General features: G+C 33.2%; 1 protein-coding gene across 1 annotated transcript in view; it reads right to left on the reverse strand.

The window, feature by feature from the left end:
- The window catches only part of LOC145247306 (organic cation transporter protein-like), a 75,918-nt gene extending 62,757 nt beyond the window's left edge, over positions 1 to 13,161 (reverse strand). The window contains exons 1-2 of the mRNA XM_080108928.1: positions 13,044 to 13,161; positions 3,728 to 3,926 (exon numbers count right to left, since the gene is read on the reverse strand). Coding sequence (XP_079965054.1) covers positions 3,728 to 3,870 — 143 coding nt within the window. The 5' untranslated portion in view covers positions 3,871 to 3,926; positions 13,044 to 13,161. The remainder of the gene's footprint in view (positions 1 to 3,727; positions 3,927 to 13,043) is intronic.
- Positions 13,162 to 24,215: the final 11,054 nt, after the last annotated feature.

Below are 24,215 nucleotides of genomic sequence, written 5' to 3' on the forward strand. Positions count from 1 at the left end.
TACCATTTTTCCAGCGACCTTGGCATCGGATTTGATGCACGTGTTCCATTTCAGATCAAAAGTAAAGATCAGACCCAGAAGCTTGTCAAAACATGGAGCCTCACCAAGACGAGAGACATTCATTTCAATTGATGCCAGACGGGGATCAGAGCGTTGATGATGGAAAGATAGAAGCTTGATTTTAGATGCATTAAAATTAACCAGCTTATCTTTCCCCAGTGCACCACGTGATCAAGTTCAGAGGGGAGAGAATCAGAGAGAACTTGGTCATTCACAGCCGTTGAAGTGCTGTCAGCATAAATGTCTACGAATGAACTCAGGATGTGATTTGGAAGATCATCGATGTAGATCAGGAAGAGAGTTTAGCCCAGGATGGGCCCCTGAGGGACTTCAGCATTAATGATATGGGCTTCTGATTTCTGCCCATCACAACCACTACTCTTATGAACCTATCAGAAGGAAATGATTTTATAATTGAAAAAAATAAACATTTTCCGCTATACTGTAGCTGGGCATTTCGTTGATCACCATTCAATCCGAGGCAACATCCGGTCTCCCTACTAGTTTTAAAATAAGTCCATTTTAGTATTTTACACTATTGCAATTTTGATTTCAATAACTAATCGATTAATATTAAATTTAAAAAAAAAACAAAGGCAAGAATCACAGACACACGAGAAGTAATCACACAATTGTATTAATATAGAAATTTAAGTTTTTTTCTGTTAAATAAATAAAATCTGATGCTGTATTTTCACCTGTGAGGTGAGTGATGACTACGGCTATGACAACAGCATATTCTTTTCATTGTTTTGACTCTCGAGTATATATCCGACACAGGTGGACACAGTTAATCAACCGAGAACCACATCACTCTATATAAAAGCATAAAACATATCAACGGATACACACTCGAGAGTCAAAACAATTATATTCATGAAAGACTTATGATTCATAATTAGTTTCAAAGAATTGAACTTCACGTCAATCAAAGCTACATTACGAGAAAAAAAACTCTTAAAAAAAAGACGTATGACTGTCGAAGTTATGATCTTAGAAATCTTTGATTTTATTGGATTTAAGTTTCAATTTTGGGCTGCATCGGCAAAGCATATACTCACTTTTATGATATGAGGTAAACTATACCCGCCAAAAAAATATGTATAAATGTAAATTTAAAAAATGTAATGTGAAAATATTATAAAACCAAATAATGTTAAAACAAAAAGTTTTATAAAATAATCAAAATCATCTTTTTTCTGAGACTTAAGGTGAAATACACCTTTTTCGAAGAATACTGTTGTTTTTTTTTTTGTTTTTTTTTTTTTGGTTCCCCGACAAAAGGAGGTGGACCTGTAAATTCACCCTTATCCGTTCGTCCGTTCGTCTGTCTGCACATTTCTCAATAATTACGACTTGGAATTTTTTTGAAATTTTGCACAAACATTAAACATGATATGAGTAAAATGTTACAGAACGGATTTTCCGGGAAAACTCCAATTGCCCCCCAACCCCCTAGGGGTGCTTATGAGGTTAAAATGGCTAAAATTGACACTTTTGTGCTTATTAAAAAAAATTGATGCATTGGATAAAGTTGTAACTAACTGATTTCTATGTAATTTTGTTTATCTATACTTCACAATAATTCTTGGGTGTGCCCCAGGGGCTCTTTTAGGGCTAATAAAAACATTCCATTTTGGGGACTATTTTAGCATATTTGTCCAAAATTTTCTGTGTATGTCTATTTAGCAGTTTTGCATGGTGCTGAACTCAAATTTAAATATTTTAAGGCCTTGTGGGCTTTGGGGGCTAAATGGGAGTGGGGCGCAAATGATGGACTTTGTCATTTCTTTTTTTGCATAGTGCAGAACTCAAATTTACATATGTTAAGGCATATAACTGCACCGTTTGTTCATTTTCACCAGAATTTGACATCCCCTGGAGACTTTTGGAGCTAAATGGGGGCGGGGGGAGCAAATGCTGAACTTAGTCATTTTTTTATGCCTTGTTCACTGTGCACTCACGGAGGACCATGTATGCTTCACTTTTTCTCTTCATTTTTCTGGAGTAGGTTAGCCCCTCGTGAAGATACGTCCGGTGTTATAGAGAATTATTGTCAGTCTAAGGCGATGTATGCATATGCGTGGCTGGCGCTAACTTCATATTTGTAAACATTTCCTATGATTAATTTGAAAATTTTAGAAAAACAAAATAATTTAATGGAATATTTTATTGAATGATTAAAATCATATTTTATGAGACTTTTTTCAGAGAAGACTGTTGCTTTTTTAGTTATTTCTTTCCCTTCATTTTTCTAGTGGCATTCACACTGATGGCTGAGTGAAACATAGCACGGGCGGCCATATGCAAATGCGTGCGAAATGACGTCACCGGTAAAGAAAAAAGACTCTAAAATGGAGAAAAAGATGTTGATAACGTTCGAGATCACGTGCGATACGTGAATAACGTTCGAAATCACGTTAGAGACGTGGAGCACGTTAGCGATCACGTTAGAGGTGTGGGATATGCTCGAGATCACGTGAGAGAAGACAATCACGTTGGTGACGTCACGGCCGTAACAATGAGAAAATAAATGCCGTTGTTACAAAGAAAAGGCGAGTGGAATTTCTTTTCTGTAGTTGATCTTCTTTGCGACGTGTTAATGTATTCATTACGTTACGTCAGCTCCTTGTAGATAGAGAAAACGGTTGTTGCCAGCCTGAAGTAGATTTGTAGGCGAGTGGTTTGGCGCGAATTTTAAATAAGAGTTTGTCATATTTAAAAAAAAAAAATTAAGTGGGGTTGATTTTAAAATATCAGAAAACCAAATAATGTTATGAAATATTTTAGTAAATTATTAAGACATTTTCTTTTTTTCTTTTTTTCTTTTTTTTAATCTTCCACTGTAATACCTCTTTTTAAAAAAAAAAAACTGATATTGATATACACGTTTTGCTAGCTGTAGAAGACAAGATAACTAACTATGTGTCTCCCCCACCATTTTTGAATATCGAATATATTATATAGGAGTGGGTACAATTATTTGTTTTTGTATCTTTTTACTCGTGTATTCGTCTTTTTTTTTACAAGAGAGTCATCACTTATCAAGGTCTGAAGACCACTCGAGGATGAAGGTTAATAAATGTAAGGTGGTTAATGTAGTAATCGTTAATAGTGTAGATTGGGTAGAATTTGAATTATTTAAGGGGGCAGCTCAACAAGAACTTGTTTACATTGGACTTGAAGGCTACCATGTTTTATTCAACCGGGAAGAAGGACAGTTGAACAGTGTTCCTTAGGCGGGCAGTTCTACGAAAAGAAGCTTTGTTCATAGAATTTATGAAAACTCTCACCGAACGTCTTCTTTTGTCTTTTTTTATCATGTAAAGAAGTTAAAAACACGCGTAAAAGACCAACAGGTATAAACACCCTGCACGTGCGTATAAAGACAATTTTATTTTGTTATTGAAAAAGCTACAAACATATAGGTCCTAGTACTGAGCAATCTTATGAGAAAGGGAGACAATTTTTAAAAACTGGATGCCCCTAGACTCTTCACCCACCCAATTTGGATTGTTGCCGTCCTCGCGTCATATCCCACTCGCCTATGTATGCGTTTGTTTTTGTTTTCTGTGGTGCAGAGGAGAGATATTGTCGAAACTGTCGAAACACATTTCGCTCGAAATAATTTACGTGACTGAAATGGGAGGTAACCTTATTTTCTTACCTGTGGTTTGTGTTCGGCACTAGTAATATCAAGATGGTTCCCTGCAACCCATTTAGCATCGCCACTAGATACAATGCTGAAAGGATGTATTTCTGATAAAACCCGCAACCGCCGATTTCCTCGATCACATCCTCGTATTTCATAGTGGAAAGCACTTGTTTGGTGGTTCGTGTCCTGGGAACGAAACGTCTCTAGTCAACTGAAAAAAATGAAATAACACGAACGTTATCTTCTTTGTTCTCGCCTAATTACGTCTAACATCGCCCATCAATGTTTTCCAGGTCAAGCCTAAAGAAAAGTCATAAATTTTTAAAGACTCTATTAAAAGTTTATATGCATAGGTTTTGCTATTAAATTAATTAACAATTCATTGTTAATATTAATAAAACTGCTGGGCGTAAGAGATCCAAATGTTGGCTATATGTAGTCTAATTTTGTTTTATGAAAACGAAGTAAAAAAAAAAAGAACCCCGTCGTGAAAATGAAGATAACTCCGATTCTTATAAATTTATTTTAAAAAATATTGATATTCTCCAAATCTAAGTTTCTTTGTCATAGTGTTTTACGGGGTCTTAATATGGGCACCATTTTTCTATTCGAATTTCAGATTTGCTTTGAATTTCTTCCCAAGTCATTAGACATCAATGAAGCAAGACTCTCTAAACATCAGTTTCTACTTAACACCTCTAAAGCTTAGGCCTTAAATTTCTGACATTTCTAGAGTGTCTTAATAAGACGAACGGGAATAGAAAAATAGGCAACACCTTTGTGTAAAGATTACATTGATGTTGTCCAAGAAAGCTTTATTCTTTGTTACCAAATGTTGAGGTATATATTTTTTATTCAGTGAAAGATTACAAAACAAAATATTAGGCACAAGGCCACTCAAAAATTGGGGAGGGAGATCTATACTTATCCTCGTCCCTGTACCTTTGTTTTTCTAAGCTTGATCCTAGTTAAAGTTTTTCTAAGCTTGATCCTAGTTAAAGTTTTTCTAAGCTTGATCCTAGTTAAAGTTTTTCTAAGCTTGATCCTAGTCAAAGTTCTCATTCACCACAATAATTCAAGCACACCGGGAGTCGTCCTACTTAAGATTTTCAAATCATATTATTTTGGGTCCCCCGACAAAAGCAGGGTGGACCTCTAAATTTACCCTTGCTAATTTGTCCGCACTTTTCTCAATAATTACGCTTTGTAATTTTTTTGAAATTTTGCACAAACATTAAACATGATATAAATAAAATAAAAAAGTAACAGAACTGATTTTCAGGGAAAACTCCGGTTGCCTCCCCTAGCGGTGCCTTTCGAGTTTAAATGGCTAAAATTGACACTTTTGTGCTTATTTAAAAAAAAATTGATGCCTTGGACTTTTATAAAACTTTCTGAAAACTTGTAACTAACTGATTTCTATATAATTTTGATACTTCACGATAACTCTTGGGTGTACCCCAGGGGCTTTATTAGGGCTAATAAAACCACTCCATTTTTTGGGGACCATTTTATCATATTTGTCGAAAATTCCCTTTGTATGTCTATTTAGCAGTTTTGCATGGTGCTGAACTCAAATTTAAATATTTTAAGGCCTTGGGGACTTTTGGGGCTAAATGGGGGAGTCAAATGATAGACTTAATCATTACCTTTTTTTTGCATGGTGCAGAACTCAAATTTACATATGTTAAGGCTAAAAACTGCACCATTTGTTCATTTTCACCAGGATTTGACGTCCTCTGGGGACCTTTGGGGCTTAATGGGGGGGGGAACAAATGCTGAACTTAGTCATTTTTTATGCCTCATTCACTGTGCACTCACGGGAGGCCATGCATGCTTCACTTGTTTTTTATTTGTTTGTTTTTTTCTTCTTCTTGTTTATGTTTAATAAAATGTATATATATATATATATATATATATATATATATATATATATATATATAATGTGTTGGTTGTATTTGTCTCCCTCCCAGGGCAGGAAGATGTGATACAAGGTCAGAAAGCAGGATGTGAAAAGCTAGCTCCCTTGATGGAAGAGCATTTTGGTTGAACAAAAATTGCTCAATCAGCCCTGTCTTTATTCCCAATAGCAATAAACTAACCGATTCCCAAAGGCTGAGAAGGTAAAACCTGGGAAGGTGGACTGCATAGGAGCATACCTCAGATCGACAACGAATATGACATAAGAAAAATGGCAGATATTCTGCCATTTTTAAAATTTGGTTGTTGATACAGGAAGCGTAGAAAGTGGACTTTGTGTGGACTTAAAACTCTAAATCCCCCCCTTTATTTTGTTATTTATTTCACATATTTCATGAACTATGTTTCCTACAAAGGGGTAAGAATTGCTATATCCTGGATCGGTTATTGTTTAGTGGGTGGTATGTAAAAATCTTCACTTCTCTCATAGTTTTTTTTTTCTAGTTTTTTTTTTACTTCCTTTCACTTCCAAACAAAGAGTACTGTGACAAACAAGGCGACATAAGGGGTTACTAATCAGGATCATCTCTACAAGGGACTATGTGGAGAGTTGAGCAGCAAGATGTCTGGTCAGATTACGTGTAAATTCTTGCTTCATAGTATAGTCAGGGAAGCAAGAAACAGGAAGGGAATTCCAAAGTGCAACAGTTTGGGGGGGGGGAGGGGAATATTAGAGTAGAAGGCTTTCTGACATCTAGGGACCTCAATAGTAAAGTGGGTATTTTGCTGCTTGTTAGTCAGGAATATGTACGTCGAGGAGGGGCACAAGTTCTAAGAGTTCATCAGAGAAAATTCCATTAAATTACTTGCACAGGGATCCAACATTGCGGCGATGAGACAGGCATTGGAGCTTAACTGATAGTGTGGAACATATTAGATTGGGGACGTTTTGTTTAGTATTCAGTATCATGTGAAGATCAATCTATCCTGCCATTATTCGCTGTCCTCGGATGACTTTTGGTCTTGATAAAGGGTGACTCGTTAGTAGAAACAAACAAGGATAGATTATGTCATGTTATGTTGTCATGTTATGTTTTTCTTTACATTCAAAATTCAAAATTGTAATGATAATTTAAATCATAATAGATTTTACACTTACATATCGAGCCTACAGAATTTTCTTTCAGTCGCTTGTTATGTTCTACGAGAGACAATTAAATGCGTCCTCATTTTTTGTATTTGTTTTCTGTTGCTGTTTATGTAATGAAATATTATTATTATTATTATTATTATTATTATTATTATTATTATTATTATTATTATTATTCATATCCAAAATCGTTTTCATCCAATTTATTTCTTCACATTTGTGTATTACCACTCACAAATACCATTTTATTTCAGTTTATGAACTATAAAATGCATATCATAACGATAAGCTCTAACAGAATGCATAGAAAAATTTTCAAACCATGTAAAATATAGAAGAGAAATTGAAATCAAAAACGTGTTTGTTTGAAATTTTATAGCAAGATTTCATGCACCTGTGTTACAACCGGAAAATTCCACGTAAGGTTAGATTAAATATGTGTTATTGCCTTGACGAGCCGGTAATAATTAAGACAAACGCAGTGGTATCAATCTATATAATAATAAAACCTTGATTGGTTGGTTGCTTGTTTGCTTGCATCCTACCTTCGACGATCAGGCGATTCCATCATTTAAAAAAGGATTACAGGTAAAATTATATATATATATATATATATATATATATATATATATATATATATATATATATATGATGGACTCTCCCGTCGATTTCGGCGTATGAGGTTCCGCCACAACAACTAAGTTGCTTAGAAATCCACACAGATGATTTGTTTACAGTGGTGAAGGCTTTGTGTAAAACCAACCACACTTTGTGCTATTACCGCTAATTCTTATATATATATATATATATATATATATATATATATATATATATATATATATGTGTGTGTGTGTGTGTGTGTGTGTATAAATTTACCTGCCATCCTTTTTTAATATATATATATATATATATATGATGAACTCTCTTGCTTAGATATCCACAGAGATGATTTGTATATATATATGATTAATTCATTCAATCACATAAAGTAATATACGAAGACATAATTTTATGCGTAAATTTCTCAATATTTACTTCAACAGTGCTCAATACATAGGTAGTATTTACTTTAACAGTGCTCAATGCATAGGTAGAGCTAGGTAGTAAATTAAGGAAATATATATGGCATAATCCTGACGAATTCTCACCAGAATGAAACGCGAAATATTCTGTGTAGCTTAATTGCTATATATTTTCAAAACTTACTATATATATATATATATATATATATATATATATTAAAAAGGATGACAAGTAAATATATATATATATATATATATATATACATACATACATACATACATACATACATACATACATACATACATACATCGTTCAAACAGGGTAATGTTTGTTTAATATATGGTTAAGTGTCAGTCATTTAGAACTGCTTTAAAGCTTCACCGCTCACTCATTTTTCGACCAAATTTCAAACAATTATTACAATTTTTAGATCACCTTCTCAGCTAGATTGTGAAAAAATGTTTTTCAATTTTCGTTCGGTAAAACAAAAGTTATGATGAATTTTCTGGTGGTCAAAATCATAAAAATATATAAAGAGGTAAGCGACGTTTTTTCATGACTGGTGTCCATAGCGACCACATCGCGTCAGTGACTACTGCTACTACTAATTCGAAAATAGAAGTAACAAGTGAAACAGAGAGAATAAAAGTATGAAAGGAAGATAATTGGGGAGACTTTACTGAAAGCAGACGAGTGTCGTACATTGTTATTACATATGTGTATATGGGGGCAAAAAACTAAGACTGAAATTAAACAAAGAACAAGTGAATTTATTGGAAGCCTTGAAAAATCATGGATTACAATAGAAAAATGCGAGCATGAAAAGTAATGTGTTTTTTTTTTAATTCAATTTATAACATGATATAATCAATTCTTAATGCTGCAATATATAAGTTAAAAATTTATTATATTTTTTACTAGAATATCTTGTCCTTTTCTTTTCTAGTTCTAACAACTAGTCCTTTACTTTTCCATGTTTAAGCTTAACTATATTACTTTTCATGCTCGCATTTATATATGTATATATATATATATATATATATATATATATATATATATATATATATATATATAGAGAGAGAGAGAGAGAGAGAGAGAGAGAGAGAGAGAGGACACTGTGCTTTGTTTTTTTTGGAGGGGGAGAGAGTAAAGGAAAAACTGTCGTTATGCTTTAATTGCCTTAATTGCTTCAATTATTTTTTTTTATTCAATTTTCGCCCCAAACAAGGCACAGTGCCACTTTGAAGCAGGGGGCTACTATCAGGGACTTAATTTGCAGGGGCATTATGAAGGGAGATGAGTAGAAAGATGTTTGTTCACATTACACTTGAACTTCTGCATATCAGCACAGTTGGGAAAGCAGAATCCCGGAAGGAAGTTCCAAAGACCTGCAGTTCTGGGGAAGAAACTGTTGGAGTAAAAGGCTTTCTTACACCTAGGAATCTCTACTGTAAAAGGATGAGACTTACTAGCTTGTCGGGTTTGTCGGGGGTAGTTACGTCGAGGAGGTACAAGCGTTTGCAGTTCGTCAGAGCATTCACCATTAAAGTATTTGTAGAACAGGCAGAGCGATGCAACATCTCGTTGATGGGACAGAGGCTGAAGCCTAGATGACAGTTCAGGACCTATCAGGTTGGCGACTCTCTTTTGAACCCTGTCCAGGGGCGAGAGACAATCAGCAGATGCACCAGCCCAGATGTGACAACAGTACTCCATACATGGACGAATGGTGGCCTTATAGAGGTACAGGATACTTTCAGGCGTAAGTAGTTTTCTAACACGGTAGAGGGAGCCAACCTTCCTTGCAGCAGCCTTGGCAATGCTCTCAATGTATCTATTCCAGTTCATATTCCCTGTAAACGTTAGGCCGAGGAGTTTAAAAGAAGTACTTTCAGGCAATGTGTTCTTGATCATTGCTATTGGTGGTAGAGAAGGTTTCTTGTAGTTATTGAAGGAAACAAGCTTAGTCTTAGCAGCATTGAATGTGACCATCCATTTTTGTCCCCATTCCACTACAGATTGGAGGTCATCCTCTAGTGTTTCTGCCATTTCCTTGGACATGTGTTCATTTGTTTTCCCCTCATATATGTTATAGAGAGTGGTGTCATCGGCAAATATACCCATCTCCGATATTCTAATATAATACTTATACGAAACAAATGAAGAAAAGAATAGCATCTCAACATTTGCATTTTGGTCCAGATTAGCAATTCTGTATCCAAAAAATTAATATCGATAATATCGAGCGAGGTTCCAAAAGTAATGCCTCCTATTTTTCATTCCACCAGAATGGATCAGAGTAGATTGCAAATTGCATTGTTATGATGACCGAACTCATGCATTCATGAGACGAAAGTTTCATCTCTCTGTTGCAGATTTTGACAGTGTGAGACGTCAAGAAAGCAACCTCTGTCATGGACGTGCATTGAGAATGGTGGTTACTATGTGGAAAATAAATTCTGAAACAGCAAAGATTGCTCGATTTACTGGCACCATTTTCCGTCTTCGTATCTCTTCAACATTTTAAGATTTGGCTTTAAATAAAAATAGGAAGCCTTACCTTTGGAACGACCATTGTAAACTTTAAAAACGAAAACACTTATCAACATAAAATCCGTTGCCAAGACTGCTGGAAAAATAGTGGGATTGTTCTACCGTTCCCACAGATATCTCACTGCTGATGCAATTCTCTACCTGTATACGTCCAAGGATGGAGTACTGTTGCCACATCTGGGCAGCAGCTGCAAGACGCAACTTATCCTGCCTTGGCAGAGTTTAAAATAAACTTCGTAGTCTCGAGGGGGATGTCCTTTTCTCTTCCTTGCAACCTCTTTACCACAGAAGAGACGTTGCGAGCCTATCTTTTGTATCGTTATTTTTATGGTAAGTGTCCGTCGGAGCTCCAATCTATGGTCCCCTGTATCCTAACTTTTATGAAAAACACTCGTCTATCTGAAACCATTATCAATAATTTCCCCTACTCTTTATCTGTGCCTAAGCCTAAACGTGTGTTCCATGAACAAAACTTTTTTCTTATAACTGCACGCCTGTGGAACTGTTTTCCGTTCTCTGCTTTCCAACTGACTTCAATATGGTCGTCTTCAAGTCCAACGTAAAAACGTAAACAAATTTTTGATGAGCTATCCCTTTAAGTAATCCAATTTACCAAATTTCCACTACTACTGCTGTGTGTACAAATAGATTTGCCCATAAAAATTTTGCAGTTAAAGCATCTATTTTGTAAAATAAAATCATAATTTGAAAAATAAAATCATAATTTGAAAAATAAAATCATATTTTGAAAAATAAAATCATAATTTGAAAAATAAAATCATAATTTGAAAAATAAAATCATAATTTGAAAAATAAAATCATATTTTGAAAAATAAAATCATAATTTGAAAACTAAAATCATATTTTGAAAAATAAAATCATATTTTGAAAAATAAAATCATAATTTGAAAAATAAAATCATATTTTGAAAAATAAAATCATAATTATAGCCGACACATACATGACGAAATAAAAAACGTAGACAAACCTTTATACTTTATTTTTAAATCAAGCTCGTATCTTTTATATACAACGGGTAGTTGTCTGTGTGCATGTGTCTAGCTAAAAGTCAAAAACTAAAAAACAAACAACCACAACGTTGAAATATTCTTTATCGATGTTACGCAGAATTAATATCTAAGATGCATAAAAAAAAAGAAATATTCATTCTTTGGGGTTCAAATGGGTCAGGTTTCGTAAGGAAAGTCGCTTTTCCCTAACACTGAAATGTTATCTATTTCATAAAAAGGGATGAATGGTTTATATTATTATTATTTTAAAAACATGAGAGGGGACTAGGCTGGGCGGAGGTATAAAAGGGGTGGAGGAGAGGGCTGTGGAAAAAGAGGAAAAGCAAGAAAGAGAGAACGATAGAGAGACTGGATGAGAGGGAAGAAAAGCGATATAAATTTTAAGATAAATAGGAGGGGCCTTCAATAAGTTTCCAGACTTTTTCATGTATAACCTCTTTTACTGATAGTACATGCATGAAACTTTAGCCCCCTTCGAAGTAATCTCCTCCGGTTATAATGCACTTGTTTACCGTTCCAACAAATTTTGGAAGGCCGCATTGGGGTCCTCTAGTATGAGCGGGTCAATGAGCTTTGTCAAAACCTCTTCCATCTCCACAATTGTCTCATAATGACAGCCTATAAGTCTTTCCTTGAGCTTAGGGAATAAGAAAAGGTCACAAGAAGCAAGGTCTGAACAATAGAGAGGGTGAGGTACTGTCTTGATGCCCATCTTGGTCAAATAGTCCGTGACAAGGATGAAGTTGTGGACCGATGCATTATCCTAGTGGAAATGCACTGACCCGATTTGAAGAGGGCTAGCGCTTCCGAAGGAATTTCTTCCTGGATTCCCTTAAAACCTCCACATAGTATTTCTTGTTGACTGTCTGTCCAGTGGAAGCCCAGTGCATATAGATGATGCCCGTGCAGAATTTTTGTAATTCAACTTATAACATATAATCAATTCTTAATGCTGCAATATTTTAAGTAATGAATTTATTATATTTTATACTAAAATATCTTGTCTTATCCTTTTCCAGTTTTAACAACTAGTCCTTTACTTTTCCATGATTAAGCTTAACCATATTACTTTTCCTGCTCGCATTTTTCTATTCTAATATATATATATATATATATATATATATATAGTGTGTGTGTGTGGGGGGGGGGGTAGGTGTGTGTGTGTGCGCGTCCGTGCGTGTAGATTCGTTGTTGATTTTTTAGACAATAATACGGTTGACCTTCACCTTGAAGATCTATTTTTTTCTTAGGAAATCGCCCTTATTTTATTTGGACGTAAACAAATAATATTTTTTATTTAATTAATATTTTTATAATACAGTAATTACGGACATGCATGTTTCGAGATGCTACCTCTCTTCAGCATAGCTTGACTGTTTCTAGGGAGCAAACCCTGGACTATGTGTATTAAAGTCCGGCGCGTAATCCATTACGTTACGAAGCGTTTATTTTGTGTGTATATATAAATATATATATATATATATATATATATATATTATAATTATAATGATTATATATATATATATATATATATATATATATATATTATAGGAAATAATTATATACAGAGAGAGAGAGGGGGGAGAAAGAGAGAAAGAAATGAGAGATAGAAAGAGAGGGAGAGGGAGAGAGTTAATAAAAAATATCTTACATTTATGGCCCAGGTACTGCCGAGTATCCTTGCTCGTTAATAAAAAAAACTGAGCAGAAAAGAGAGTAATAAAGATAATCAATGGTAGGCACTGTGCAATTAAAATACCTCATAAACGTGAATATGAACCATTAGTTGTGACTTCTTGGCACTTTGGAAGATTTGAGCAAGTTGAGAGATTAAAAAAGAATTACTTCACAAGATCGTTAGTGTAGTCGCCGATACTTGCCTCTTAATTAATCATTAACTGTCGCGGAAATGAAAGCAAATAAAACAGCGGCCGTTTTCTTATTTTACGGCCGACCGGCCTTCATTAGTTCTATTTTTAATTGATAGGCTGTTTTAGTATTCGTTTTTCCTTTCGTTCCCCACAAACAATGCATACTGCTATTGATATGTAAGCGCCTACTGTGATAGTGACCAGATTTAAAGTGGGAATTCTGAGTAAGCAGTTCGTCACCAAGAGTTCTGTTCACATTACATTTAAATTTCTGCATCTTTTTGTTTTTTGTCTTGCATTTTTTTGTGTTGAGCATAATTCATTTTATTTCGTATGAAATCGTGAGCGTTCTCATTCGTATCTAGGAACATCTAGAGTGGAAGGGTGGGATTTTGCTGCTAGTCGGGCAAGTCAGAAGTATTTATATATAATAAGTTATTCATATTAGCCTTTTGATCGACTCCCATAATTTTTTTTAATAACGCTCAATTTTAGCATAGAATTGTTGGAATACCTCACATATTTGGTCCTCTTTGATTTCAGATAGTATGACTATTAAACTATAAGATTTAACTCGCTGTTTTGTCGGATTAATCAATTATTAAACGGGTAGACTACCCGGCGTTGCTTGGTCGTAAAATACGCTTAAATATGATATTTTAATTCATGCATATTTTGCATTTATTATGATAGAGGAAAACTCTATTAATTGTTATATTAGACCCATTATGATATGTGATATAATCATGTTGACATATCAGTGCTTGGCAGGTCACCGAAGTTAAGTAACGATTAGCCTAACCAGTAGCACTGGGGAATACCAGGCGCTGTATGTGCTCTCCGCTTATCTCGGCATTGTTTCCAGCCGTCATGAACTTATATACCTGCAAGTGGGATTTAAAACAGAGAGGTGTGGTTGGCGATTGTGCAATTTTTGCTAAAAAAATTTCACGGGCAAACATCCTTTTGTGCGTATCCATAGTCTATCAAAACTGAACGCGGCCTTGCCTTGATCCACTATATAGTAGTGATTTCAAAGGTTTTAAAGAAAAAATGACTCGAGTGCCGTCAGTCAAAATCGAAATTAAAACCTATAGTGCTCCAGACTTAGTCGTGACCATTTGATCTATCGTCAGAAGAATAAGAAAACGGTGAAATTTAACCGGCTTTAACGTATAAATATATATTTGCGCATGCATAAACAAGCACTTAAAATGAGTTACGCCTATCGAGTTCCAATGTGTTTTTTTCAATTTTGACCCCTTAACAGCTATTTTTACCAGGTAAAGATAAAATCAAATTAGAGATTGCTTCTTAACCAATAAGTAAACAGTTATAGTAAATATAAGAAATCAATTTTTTAAACCAAAATCTGAGACCAAGAGTTTTTTTTTAATATTTATTTACTGGGGGGGGGGGTCTCGCCGAGTCGTAAAATACGCTTAAATATATTTTAATTTGTGCTAATTTCTTTTTTATTATTATAAAGTCAATTATCCATTAAATATTATAGTATACGTAATATATAGTATTCATTTCAAAAGTTAAAAATAAATAACTTGGGTGCCATCAACGAGAATCGAAACTTAAATAATACGGAGCTACAGAAGGTAGATGCCGAGAGATAGACAAGAAAGAATTAATATTAAACAACTTGAAATAAATAGAATTTGAGCATGCGCAGAGAGAAATAAAAAATGTCGGCAAGTTGAAATGAATATTTTGCTTTTCAACTTACGCGTTATTCATCCTTCCAAACAAAGATTTTACTCAATACAAACCATTCTTTGTGTTTTTTGGGGGTTTTTTTTACACAGTGGTCACCACTTATCAAGGCCCGCAAGCCACTCAGGGATAAGGGTTATTGCAAGTGCATTACGTTAGTGTGGAGATTTGATGAAGTGTTTACTTAAGGGGAGGTTCATTAGGAATTTGTTAACGTTAGACTTGAACACATCCAAGTTGTAGTCAGGTGAGAAGCAGGCAGACGAAACAGAGTTCCACAGGCGTGCAGTTCTAAGAAAGAAGCTTTGTTCATGGAATCCACGTTTTGATTTAGGCACAGATAAAGAGTGGGGGAATTTTTTCACAGTGGATTCAGCTAGACGGGTGTTTTTCGTGAAGGATTGGCGAGGGGAGACCAGAGATTGGAGTTCAGACGAGCACCTGCCATGGAAATAACGATAAAACAAGGATAGGCTCGCAACGTCTCTTCTGTGGGAGAGAGGTTGCAGGGTAGAGAAAAGGGCACCCCCCCACTAAGCCACGAAGTCTATTTTGTACTCTGTCAAGGCAGGATAGGCTGTTTTTAGCAGCTCCTGCCCAGATTCAATAAAAGAAATAATAATATTAATCAAATATTTCGGTCGACTACGAGTTTTTTCAATAACTTATGAGCATTTTGCTCTCTTCTGGTGTCAAATGATTGTTTTATTTATTTATTTATTTATTTATTTATTGTTTAGAGAGAATACGTGTGTGGAACATGTACGGTTTCGTGTGGGTAAAAGCAACAGATTCAATTTTTTTTTTTATTGAAACGTACTGTAGAGTTGAAAATATAAGTAAACATTTTTTTTCAAAAAAACAAATTAAATCTCAGATTTTTTTGTACGCGTGTGTATTTACTTTATTTTTTACGGCATACACTTATTTACGAGTTATTTAATGTCGAATCTAACAATTACGTTTTAAAAAAACTTAAAATGCTAGCAAGTTCGAATATATTCGGTTCCGTTTTACAACATATCAATTCATTAACATTTAAAACATGTTAGCATCATCTTATTTTTGAAGAATGCAAAACATTTTCTGCTTATGTAAAATTCAAATATGCTTTTAAAATGTTAAATCCAAATATGTTTTCATCATGTAAGATTCAAATATGTTTTTATTATGTAAAATTCTAATATGTTTTTATTATGTAAAATTCAAATATGCTTTTAAAATGTAAAATTCAAATATGTTTTTATTATGTAGAATTCAAATATGTTTTATTATATAAAATTCAAATATGTTTTTATTATGTAAAAGTCAAATATGTTTTTATTACGCTAAATTCAAATATGTTTTACTGATGTAGAATTCAAATATGTTTTAATTAAGAAAAATTAAAATATGTTTTTATTATGTAAAATTCAAATATGTTTTTATTATGTAAAATTATATATGTTTTCATTATGTAAAATTCAAATATGTTTTCATTATGTAAAATTCAAACATGTTTTTATTGTGTAAAATTCAAATATGTTTTTATTATGTAAAATTCAAATATGTTTTTATTATGTAAAATTTAAACATGTTTTTATTATGTAAAATTCAAATATGTTTTTATTATGTAAAATTCAAATATGTTTTTATTATGTAAAAGTCAAATATGTTTTTATTTTTTAAAATTCAAACATGTTTTTATTGTGTAAAATTCAAATATGTTTTCATTGTGTAAAATTTAAATCTGTTTTTATTATATAAAATTCAAATAGGTTTTATTATATAAAATTAAAATATGTTTTTATTATGTGAAATTCAAATAGGTTTTATTATGTAAAATTAAAATATGTTTTTATCATATAAAATTCAAATATGTTTTCATTACTTAAAATTAAAATAGGTTTTCATTATGTAACATGCAAATATGTATTTATTATGTAACATTCGGATGTTTTTATTATGTAAATTTCAAATATGTTTCCATTATGTAAAATTCAAATTGTCATAGAACAGATTATAAACATCTTTTTGTTTATTCCATCTGAAGAGGAAGGCGGAGAAACGCTTTTGCTTTTTTGCAAGTAACAAGTGAAACAGAGAGAATAAAAGTATGAAAGGAAGATAATTGGGGAGACTTTACTGAAAGCAGACGAGTGTCGTACATTTTTATTACATATGTGTTTATGGGGGCAAAAAACTAAGACTGAAATTAAACAAAGAACAAGTGACTTTATTGGAAGCCTTGAAAAATCATGGATTACAATAGAAAAATGCGAGCATGAAAAGTAATGTGTTTTTTTAATTCAATTTATAACATGATATAATCAATTCTTAATGCTTCAATATATAAGTTAAAAATTTATTATATTTTTTACTAGAATATCTTGTCCTTTTCTTTTCTAGTTCTAACAACTAGTCCTTTTCCATGTTTAAGCTTAACCATATTACTTTTCATGCTCGCATTTATATATATATATATATATATATATATATATATATATATATATAGAGAGAGAGAGAGAGAGAGAGAGAGGGGGGGCACTGTGCTTTGTTTGGGGGGAAGAGGGTTAAAGAAAAACTGTCGTTATGCTTTAATTGCTTTAATTGCTTCAATTATTTTTTTTTTTGCTTTTTTCCCTCTCTGCCTATTTTCTTTCCTCATTTGCTTGTAACATGAAAACATCTGTGTTTTGTTATTTTTTTTGCTTTTTTTTTTGCTTTTTTTTGCTTCATTTTTTTTTTTTTTTTTTTTGCTTTTTGCTTTTTGTTTGTTTTTTCTTTATCTTTTTTCATATCTGAAGACGTTATATACCGAAGCATCATATAGAATCAATGGCTCCTTTTTCTTGTCATCTGTTATAATTCATTGTTGGATATCCTTGAAACTGAATGTAAACCTGTAATATTCCAAGCAGATGACGTTACCTCTGTACCGACGTGACACGCATATGAACAGATTAAAAATAAATTAAGATGAATGTACAAAATGTATAACGATTTTTGCAATTTTGGCCCCTTCTTGATATATTAAAGACTATATTAACCGGCTAAAAACCCATAAAAGGACGGCTCATAAAAAATCCAATCATTTGAGGGGCTTGGTGCCGCTCTGCGACTTTTATTTTCGAAAGAGATAGAGGTTGAAAATATGGAAACAGATAGACAGAAAGACAGACAGACATATAGCATTTATATATTAGATTTATAAAATTCGAAGAAAGATCGATTTTTATTTTAAAAAATAGATGACCGTGAATGTACTCATGTAATAGCTAAACGTGTGTAAAAAAAATTGTAAAAATCTTTTTTATCAATAATTTGTACTGGTACAGCTTTTGAATCAGACAAAACGACTTTTGACGATGTAGAATTACGTAAACGGAAAAGACCGAATGAATATAAATCGGCGTCAAAATCAAAACGAGACAATGTTTCAACAAAAGAAAAACATAATGAAACATTAAAAACAAGCAATATATTGAACCTCTCAAAAGTGTTTTTTAAGAAAAATATAAGACAACTTTATATATATATATATATATATATATATATATATATATATATGTATATATATATGTATATATATATGTATATATATATATATATATATATATATATATATATATATATATATATATATATATATATATATATATATATATATTCTTACAAGAAAGTTGAATTAAAATGTTTTTTTGGGGGGAGGGCTTGACCAGCTTTTAAAGAAGACAATAACTGAACCTTATTTACTCTAATCATAAACAAAACCTTTAGTGCCTTTAGTAACAGTTGTTTTTAATGTTGTTGTTTTTTTGTTTTTGGTTTTTTTAGTGTTTTCTTGCCTTTTCCTCTTTTTTATACGTGGAGAATTTGTCATAATCAGCAATTTTCAATAGATTTGTAATTTACAACTTAATTTGTCGTCTCCTTTTCTTGTCTTCTGGTTGGATAAGCGCTTCGGCATCCTCCGATTATTTACGTAAACAGTCGGAAAAGGGCGAACGAAAAATCGATTTTATCTGGTTCAAAAGTTGTAACAGTACCAAAGTATTAATTCCACGTGTCCCTCTCCTCTAAATAATTTATTTTTAAAAAATGCGGTAGAACCAATGATAAAAGTCAAAAGTCTCTACCGTTTTTATTTATATGAAATGAAGAATTGTGACTTATCAGACTAGCCATACGAAAAATGGACCTATCTAAAAATGTAAGACGGTTGGTTTCGTTTTCGTTTTTGTTTTTGTTTTTATTTTTGTTTCGTTTGTGTTTTTGTTTTTGTTGTTCTTTTTGTGTGTTTATTTTGTTTTTGTTTTGTGTATTTGTTTTGTTTTTTTTTGGGGGGGGGGGGCGTTAGATTCTCATCTTGTGTTATTTTCACAATTTTTCAGCCAACGTAACCTCCGTTTTTCTTCAGATGCATCTTGGAGAACACTAGAATCTGTGTGTTGAATTCGGGGAGTTCTACCACGACTACCGAAAGAGGGGGCCGATGAACATGACAGCGTGACGTCATTACCAGATCAACATGTAGGTAAAGGGTGCCTAATGTTTCCTGTATTCAACCACGTGGCCATAAAAAATATGTTTCGTTGCCTTAGAGAATGACTATGGTAATTTTATGAAGATAGTCCAAACGTGCATGTTTTTTCTTCTCTTAAAGAGAAAAAACAATTCTCCATTTTGATAATTATATCATTGCAATTATTATAATTGCACATGGATAATTTTAATCTAACAAGATATAACAGTAAGTGAATTTGTTTTTGAACTTTTATTTCTATCAAAGAAAGTCGAATTTTTCATTTTATTTATTTTTTAAACTGCAAAACAAACAATTTTTATATGAGAATAATTTTCAGTCCGTTCTTTTAATAATATATAAAACTTTCCATTGAATATTTCCAAATATTTTAAAATTAGAAGCATTTTTCATGACAGTTTTTCTTTTTTTTTATATATAACAAAAACGATCGATGAATTCAATATTTTAGCACCGAGCGTAATTTATTTCTTTGAAATATATTTAAAACTTAGTTTTTGTTTGTTTGTTTTATAACATTTTATCTGTAAATAATTTACATGACTGAAATGGAAAATGAAATAGGAAATTCTCTATTCTCTCATCTTAAAAATTCATTAATTAATCAGTTTAAATCAAAGTTTTGATATGAACCAAGATTAACAGTACATCAAATTTTAGTTAACATATTTTCTTGTGGTTATCTTATAAATAACTATTGCCGTGCTGAAATAATAACATTATTATTTAGAAAGCCATTCTTAGCAGGGGACTTTCTAACTATTCTGCACTTTCACCTAACAATTTAATGAAAAAAAAGATACCATAAAAATTTAATTTAACTTGAAAATCCTATCTAAAATATAGCACGGTGTGTACACTACACAAGCATTATTATTATTATTATTATTATTATTATTATTATTATTATTACTACTACTACTACTACTACTACTACTACAATAATAGAAAAAAGGTACTTCACGGGGAACGTGGATTTTACGTAAACGGGTTTTAATTTAATGGTTGCTCCCTAAAAAGCGCATGCAAAAAAGGTTTCCATTGGTTTATTAAATCACGAAAACTTTTTGTGAAAAAAAAGGCTAAAAGCATTACTCGAATATGAAAATATAAACGTAACAAAAAATGAAAATATTTAGTGCGGAAAATATAATAATGGCAAACGGATGTTGCGATAACGTGCAATCATCTGCACGAGTGGTCAAGGGGTGGAGAACCCTGGAAATCTGGGGAAACTTGTTGTCGCTCGGTCTCAAGCGAATACCACAGGTTACTGCCAGTGAGCGATCACTGATGATGGCCTGTGAGACAACTCCAAGTGAGTGAAATACTACTACTACTAATAATAATAATAATAAAAATAATAATAATAATAATAATAATAATAATAATAATAATAATAATAATAATAATAATAATAATCCCTTCCAAATTTACCACCACCCTGATTTAATATTGTAGATGTTTCCTAGATTTTCTTAGTTTTTAACCAATGTTCACATTATGGTATGATTGTCTTTTTGTAGTTATGTGAACTTCATTTCTGTATTCATGTATTCTGCACTGATATGAAAATGAAGACTATAGCGGAGTATAGGATTCCTAACCATGTAACTGATGAAAATACGCTACACATTTTGATGAAAAATATGGGGAAAAAATGAACATGGAAAAACAGAAAACCAAAACTTTAAATATAATTTCTGTATTAAAAGTAATAGTTATTTAAATATTTCAACATATAATTTTGTGGGGAAAATCCAGCTCCCCAATAAGGGTACTCTGGATAGGAACAAAAATAAAAATTGTCTTAGTCATAAAGGATTTCTCCTCCACCAGCCGAGGGCAGAAAAGGTGAATTGTAGCATCAGAACAGATACTACACTGTGATCTTCTCCCGAAGGCTAGAAATTGTTTGTGTTTTATGTTTACTTGTTTGTTCCTTAAATTCATAATTCAGTTTTATCAGTATTAGATTGTATATTGCTTTAAAATGACGTAATTTTACATAGATAATATTTATATTTTATATTGAATAAAGTTCAGTCTCATTGGTAATCGAATTGGGTTCCTTGCTTTTCTAAACATGTTTTAATGCTCTTTCTAAAAAATGCCTTCATATAGTATCGACACTGACAGTTTGACAAATCTTACCTACATTGCCTGCAGGCATTTTTCAGTTAACAGGCCTTCTATATCTCAGTGATCGTGGCTGTACTCAATTTCGAATGGAACCTTTTATTTCTTCCCTGCAACCTCTTTCCTGCAGAAGAGACGTCGCGAGCCTGTCTCTGCTCTATTTCCATGGCAAGTGTTTGACTGAACTTTAATCTATGGTTCCCTCCCCTTTGTCAACTTTTCATTTAAAAAAAATACACTTGATTAGCCACAACCCTATATATGATTTTTCCCACTGTGCCTAAATGTAAACGCAGATTCCATGAACAACGCTTCTTTTCCAAAACCGCCCACCTTTGGAACACTGTTCCGCTGGCATGCTTCCCGGTTGAATACAACATGGTAGCCTTCAAATCTAATGTAAACCAGTTCCTGTTGAGCCGTCCTCATAAATAATCAAATTCTACCCAATTTACACCATTAGTGATTACTACACCACCACCTCACATGCATTAACTATTATCCTCGAGTGGCATTCGGCCCTTGATAAGTGGTGATTCCCAAGTAATATTTTTTTGAGAGTGGCTGTAACTAATCTAGTATTTTTTTTATTCCTCACTCTTTATCTGTGCATAAATGTAAACGCAAATTCCATGAACAAAGCTTCTTTCTCAGAACTGCACGATTTTTGGGACACTGTTCCGCTAGCATGCTTCCCGGTTGAATACAACATAGTAGCTTTCAGATCTAATGTAAACAAGTTCCTGTTTAGCTGTCCTCATAAAAAATCAAATTCTACCCAATTTACACTATTAGTGATTACCTGCCGATTGCCTTCTTTCCATCTGACTACAATCTGATTGTCTTCAAGTCCAACGTAAACAAGTTCTTGATGAACCGTCCCCCTAAGTAATCCAATTTACAAAATTCCCACTATTTATGTTTACTACGCCATAATCACATTGACTAATATATTCCCATTAACCCTTATCCTCGAGTGGCCTCCGTGATAATGTGGTGATTCCTGTGTAAAAAACACACACTTCCACCTTACATTCATTAACCTTTATCCTCCAGTGGCCTTCAAACCTGGATAAGTGGTGACTCCCAAGAAAAAAAAAATCCACGAGGGCAGCTTGCTCTTATTCCGTCATAACCTGGAGATGTTCGGAGTTTACATCGGCTGAAACGTTGTATGAATATCACACGATGTGAGAACAGTAGTCCGAATAATTCAAATAATTTCAATTCCCTATTGAAAACAAACTCCAAAATCGAAACATCCAGATGCATTTTAGAAAATAACTAACTGGAGCGAAATACAAAGAAAGTTACACCACAAAGACATATTCGAGAATACGAGGAGCGTCCCAAAAGTAATGGCTCCTATTTTTGTTCCGCCTAAATGAATCATAGGTGATTGCAAATTGCTATTGTTATGATGACTAAGCTTATGCATTCATAGTATCAACGTTTCATCTGTCTTGCAGATATTGAGGCTGTTAGACTTTAAGAAATCAACCTTGCGTCAGAAGTAGATGTGCGTTATTGAAGTCCTGGTAAAATTGCATTAATATTGGTGGTGACTATGTAGAAAAATAACTCCTGGAGCACAAAATATCGTTCGTTTTTCTAGTACTACTCCTGTCTTCATAGCTCTTCAACATTTTGATATTTTAATAGGAGGCTTTACTTTTGGAATATGACAAAAATGCATGGGGGGGGGGGGGTAGTGAGTATGCGGAAAAAATAAATTCCCAGGCAAAATATGTCGTTCGTTTTAATAGTACTACTACCATCTTCGTAGCTCTTTTCAGTTAAAAATGATCGGTGGCTTTATTTTTTGAACTAGGCTCGTATCAAGAAACCAAAGTGTAAAAGACGTCTACCTAAATGAATGCCTTCATAAATTAAATAACCAGAAAAGAGTTGATATGCCGTCTGGTATGCTGCAGATGCGCCCCCCCCCTCGCCAGACTTTCACGAAAAACACGCGTCTATCCAAAACTACTATCAACAATTTCCCACACTCTTTATCTGTGCCTACATCTAAACGTAGATTCCATAAACAGGGCATCTTTCTTAGAACTGCACGCCTGTTGAACTGTATTCCGTTTGCGTGCTTTCCGACTGACTACAATCTGATTGTCTTCAAGTCCAACGTTAACAAGTTCTGGCTGAACCGTCCCCCTAAGTAATGCAAGTTATAAAATTTTCACTAAAGTTTATTACGCTAAAATCACAATGTATACCCATCAACCCTTATCCTCGAGTGGCCTCGAGGACTTGATAAGTGGTGACCCTCATGTAAAAAAAAAAGCGCACAAATTTTGCACGGTGTCTTTTTTTTTTTTTTTAATCCACGAAGGTAGCTTGCTTGAACCTTCACTTCCAAAATTCTGTCACCTAAAATTGATTATATTTAGCGCTTTTATCCATTGTGCCATGGGTCTAAATTGAAAACAGGTTTCCGATTAAAGCAAATAATACATAAATCCACATCTTAAAATTCCAAAACATAATGGTTATTTAGAAGGGGGGGGGCGCTATGGTAGAATTATTGCAAAAACGTACCAAATGTATA

Source organism: Euprymna scolopes, chromosome 25 (assembly GCF_053919585.1).
Source record: "Euprymna scolopes isolate OS-2025 chromosome 25, ASM5391958v1, whole genome shotgun sequence".
In the NCBI taxonomy this organism is placed as follows: domain Eukaryota; kingdom Metazoa; phylum Mollusca; class Cephalopoda; order Sepiida; family Sepiolidae; genus Euprymna; species Euprymna scolopes.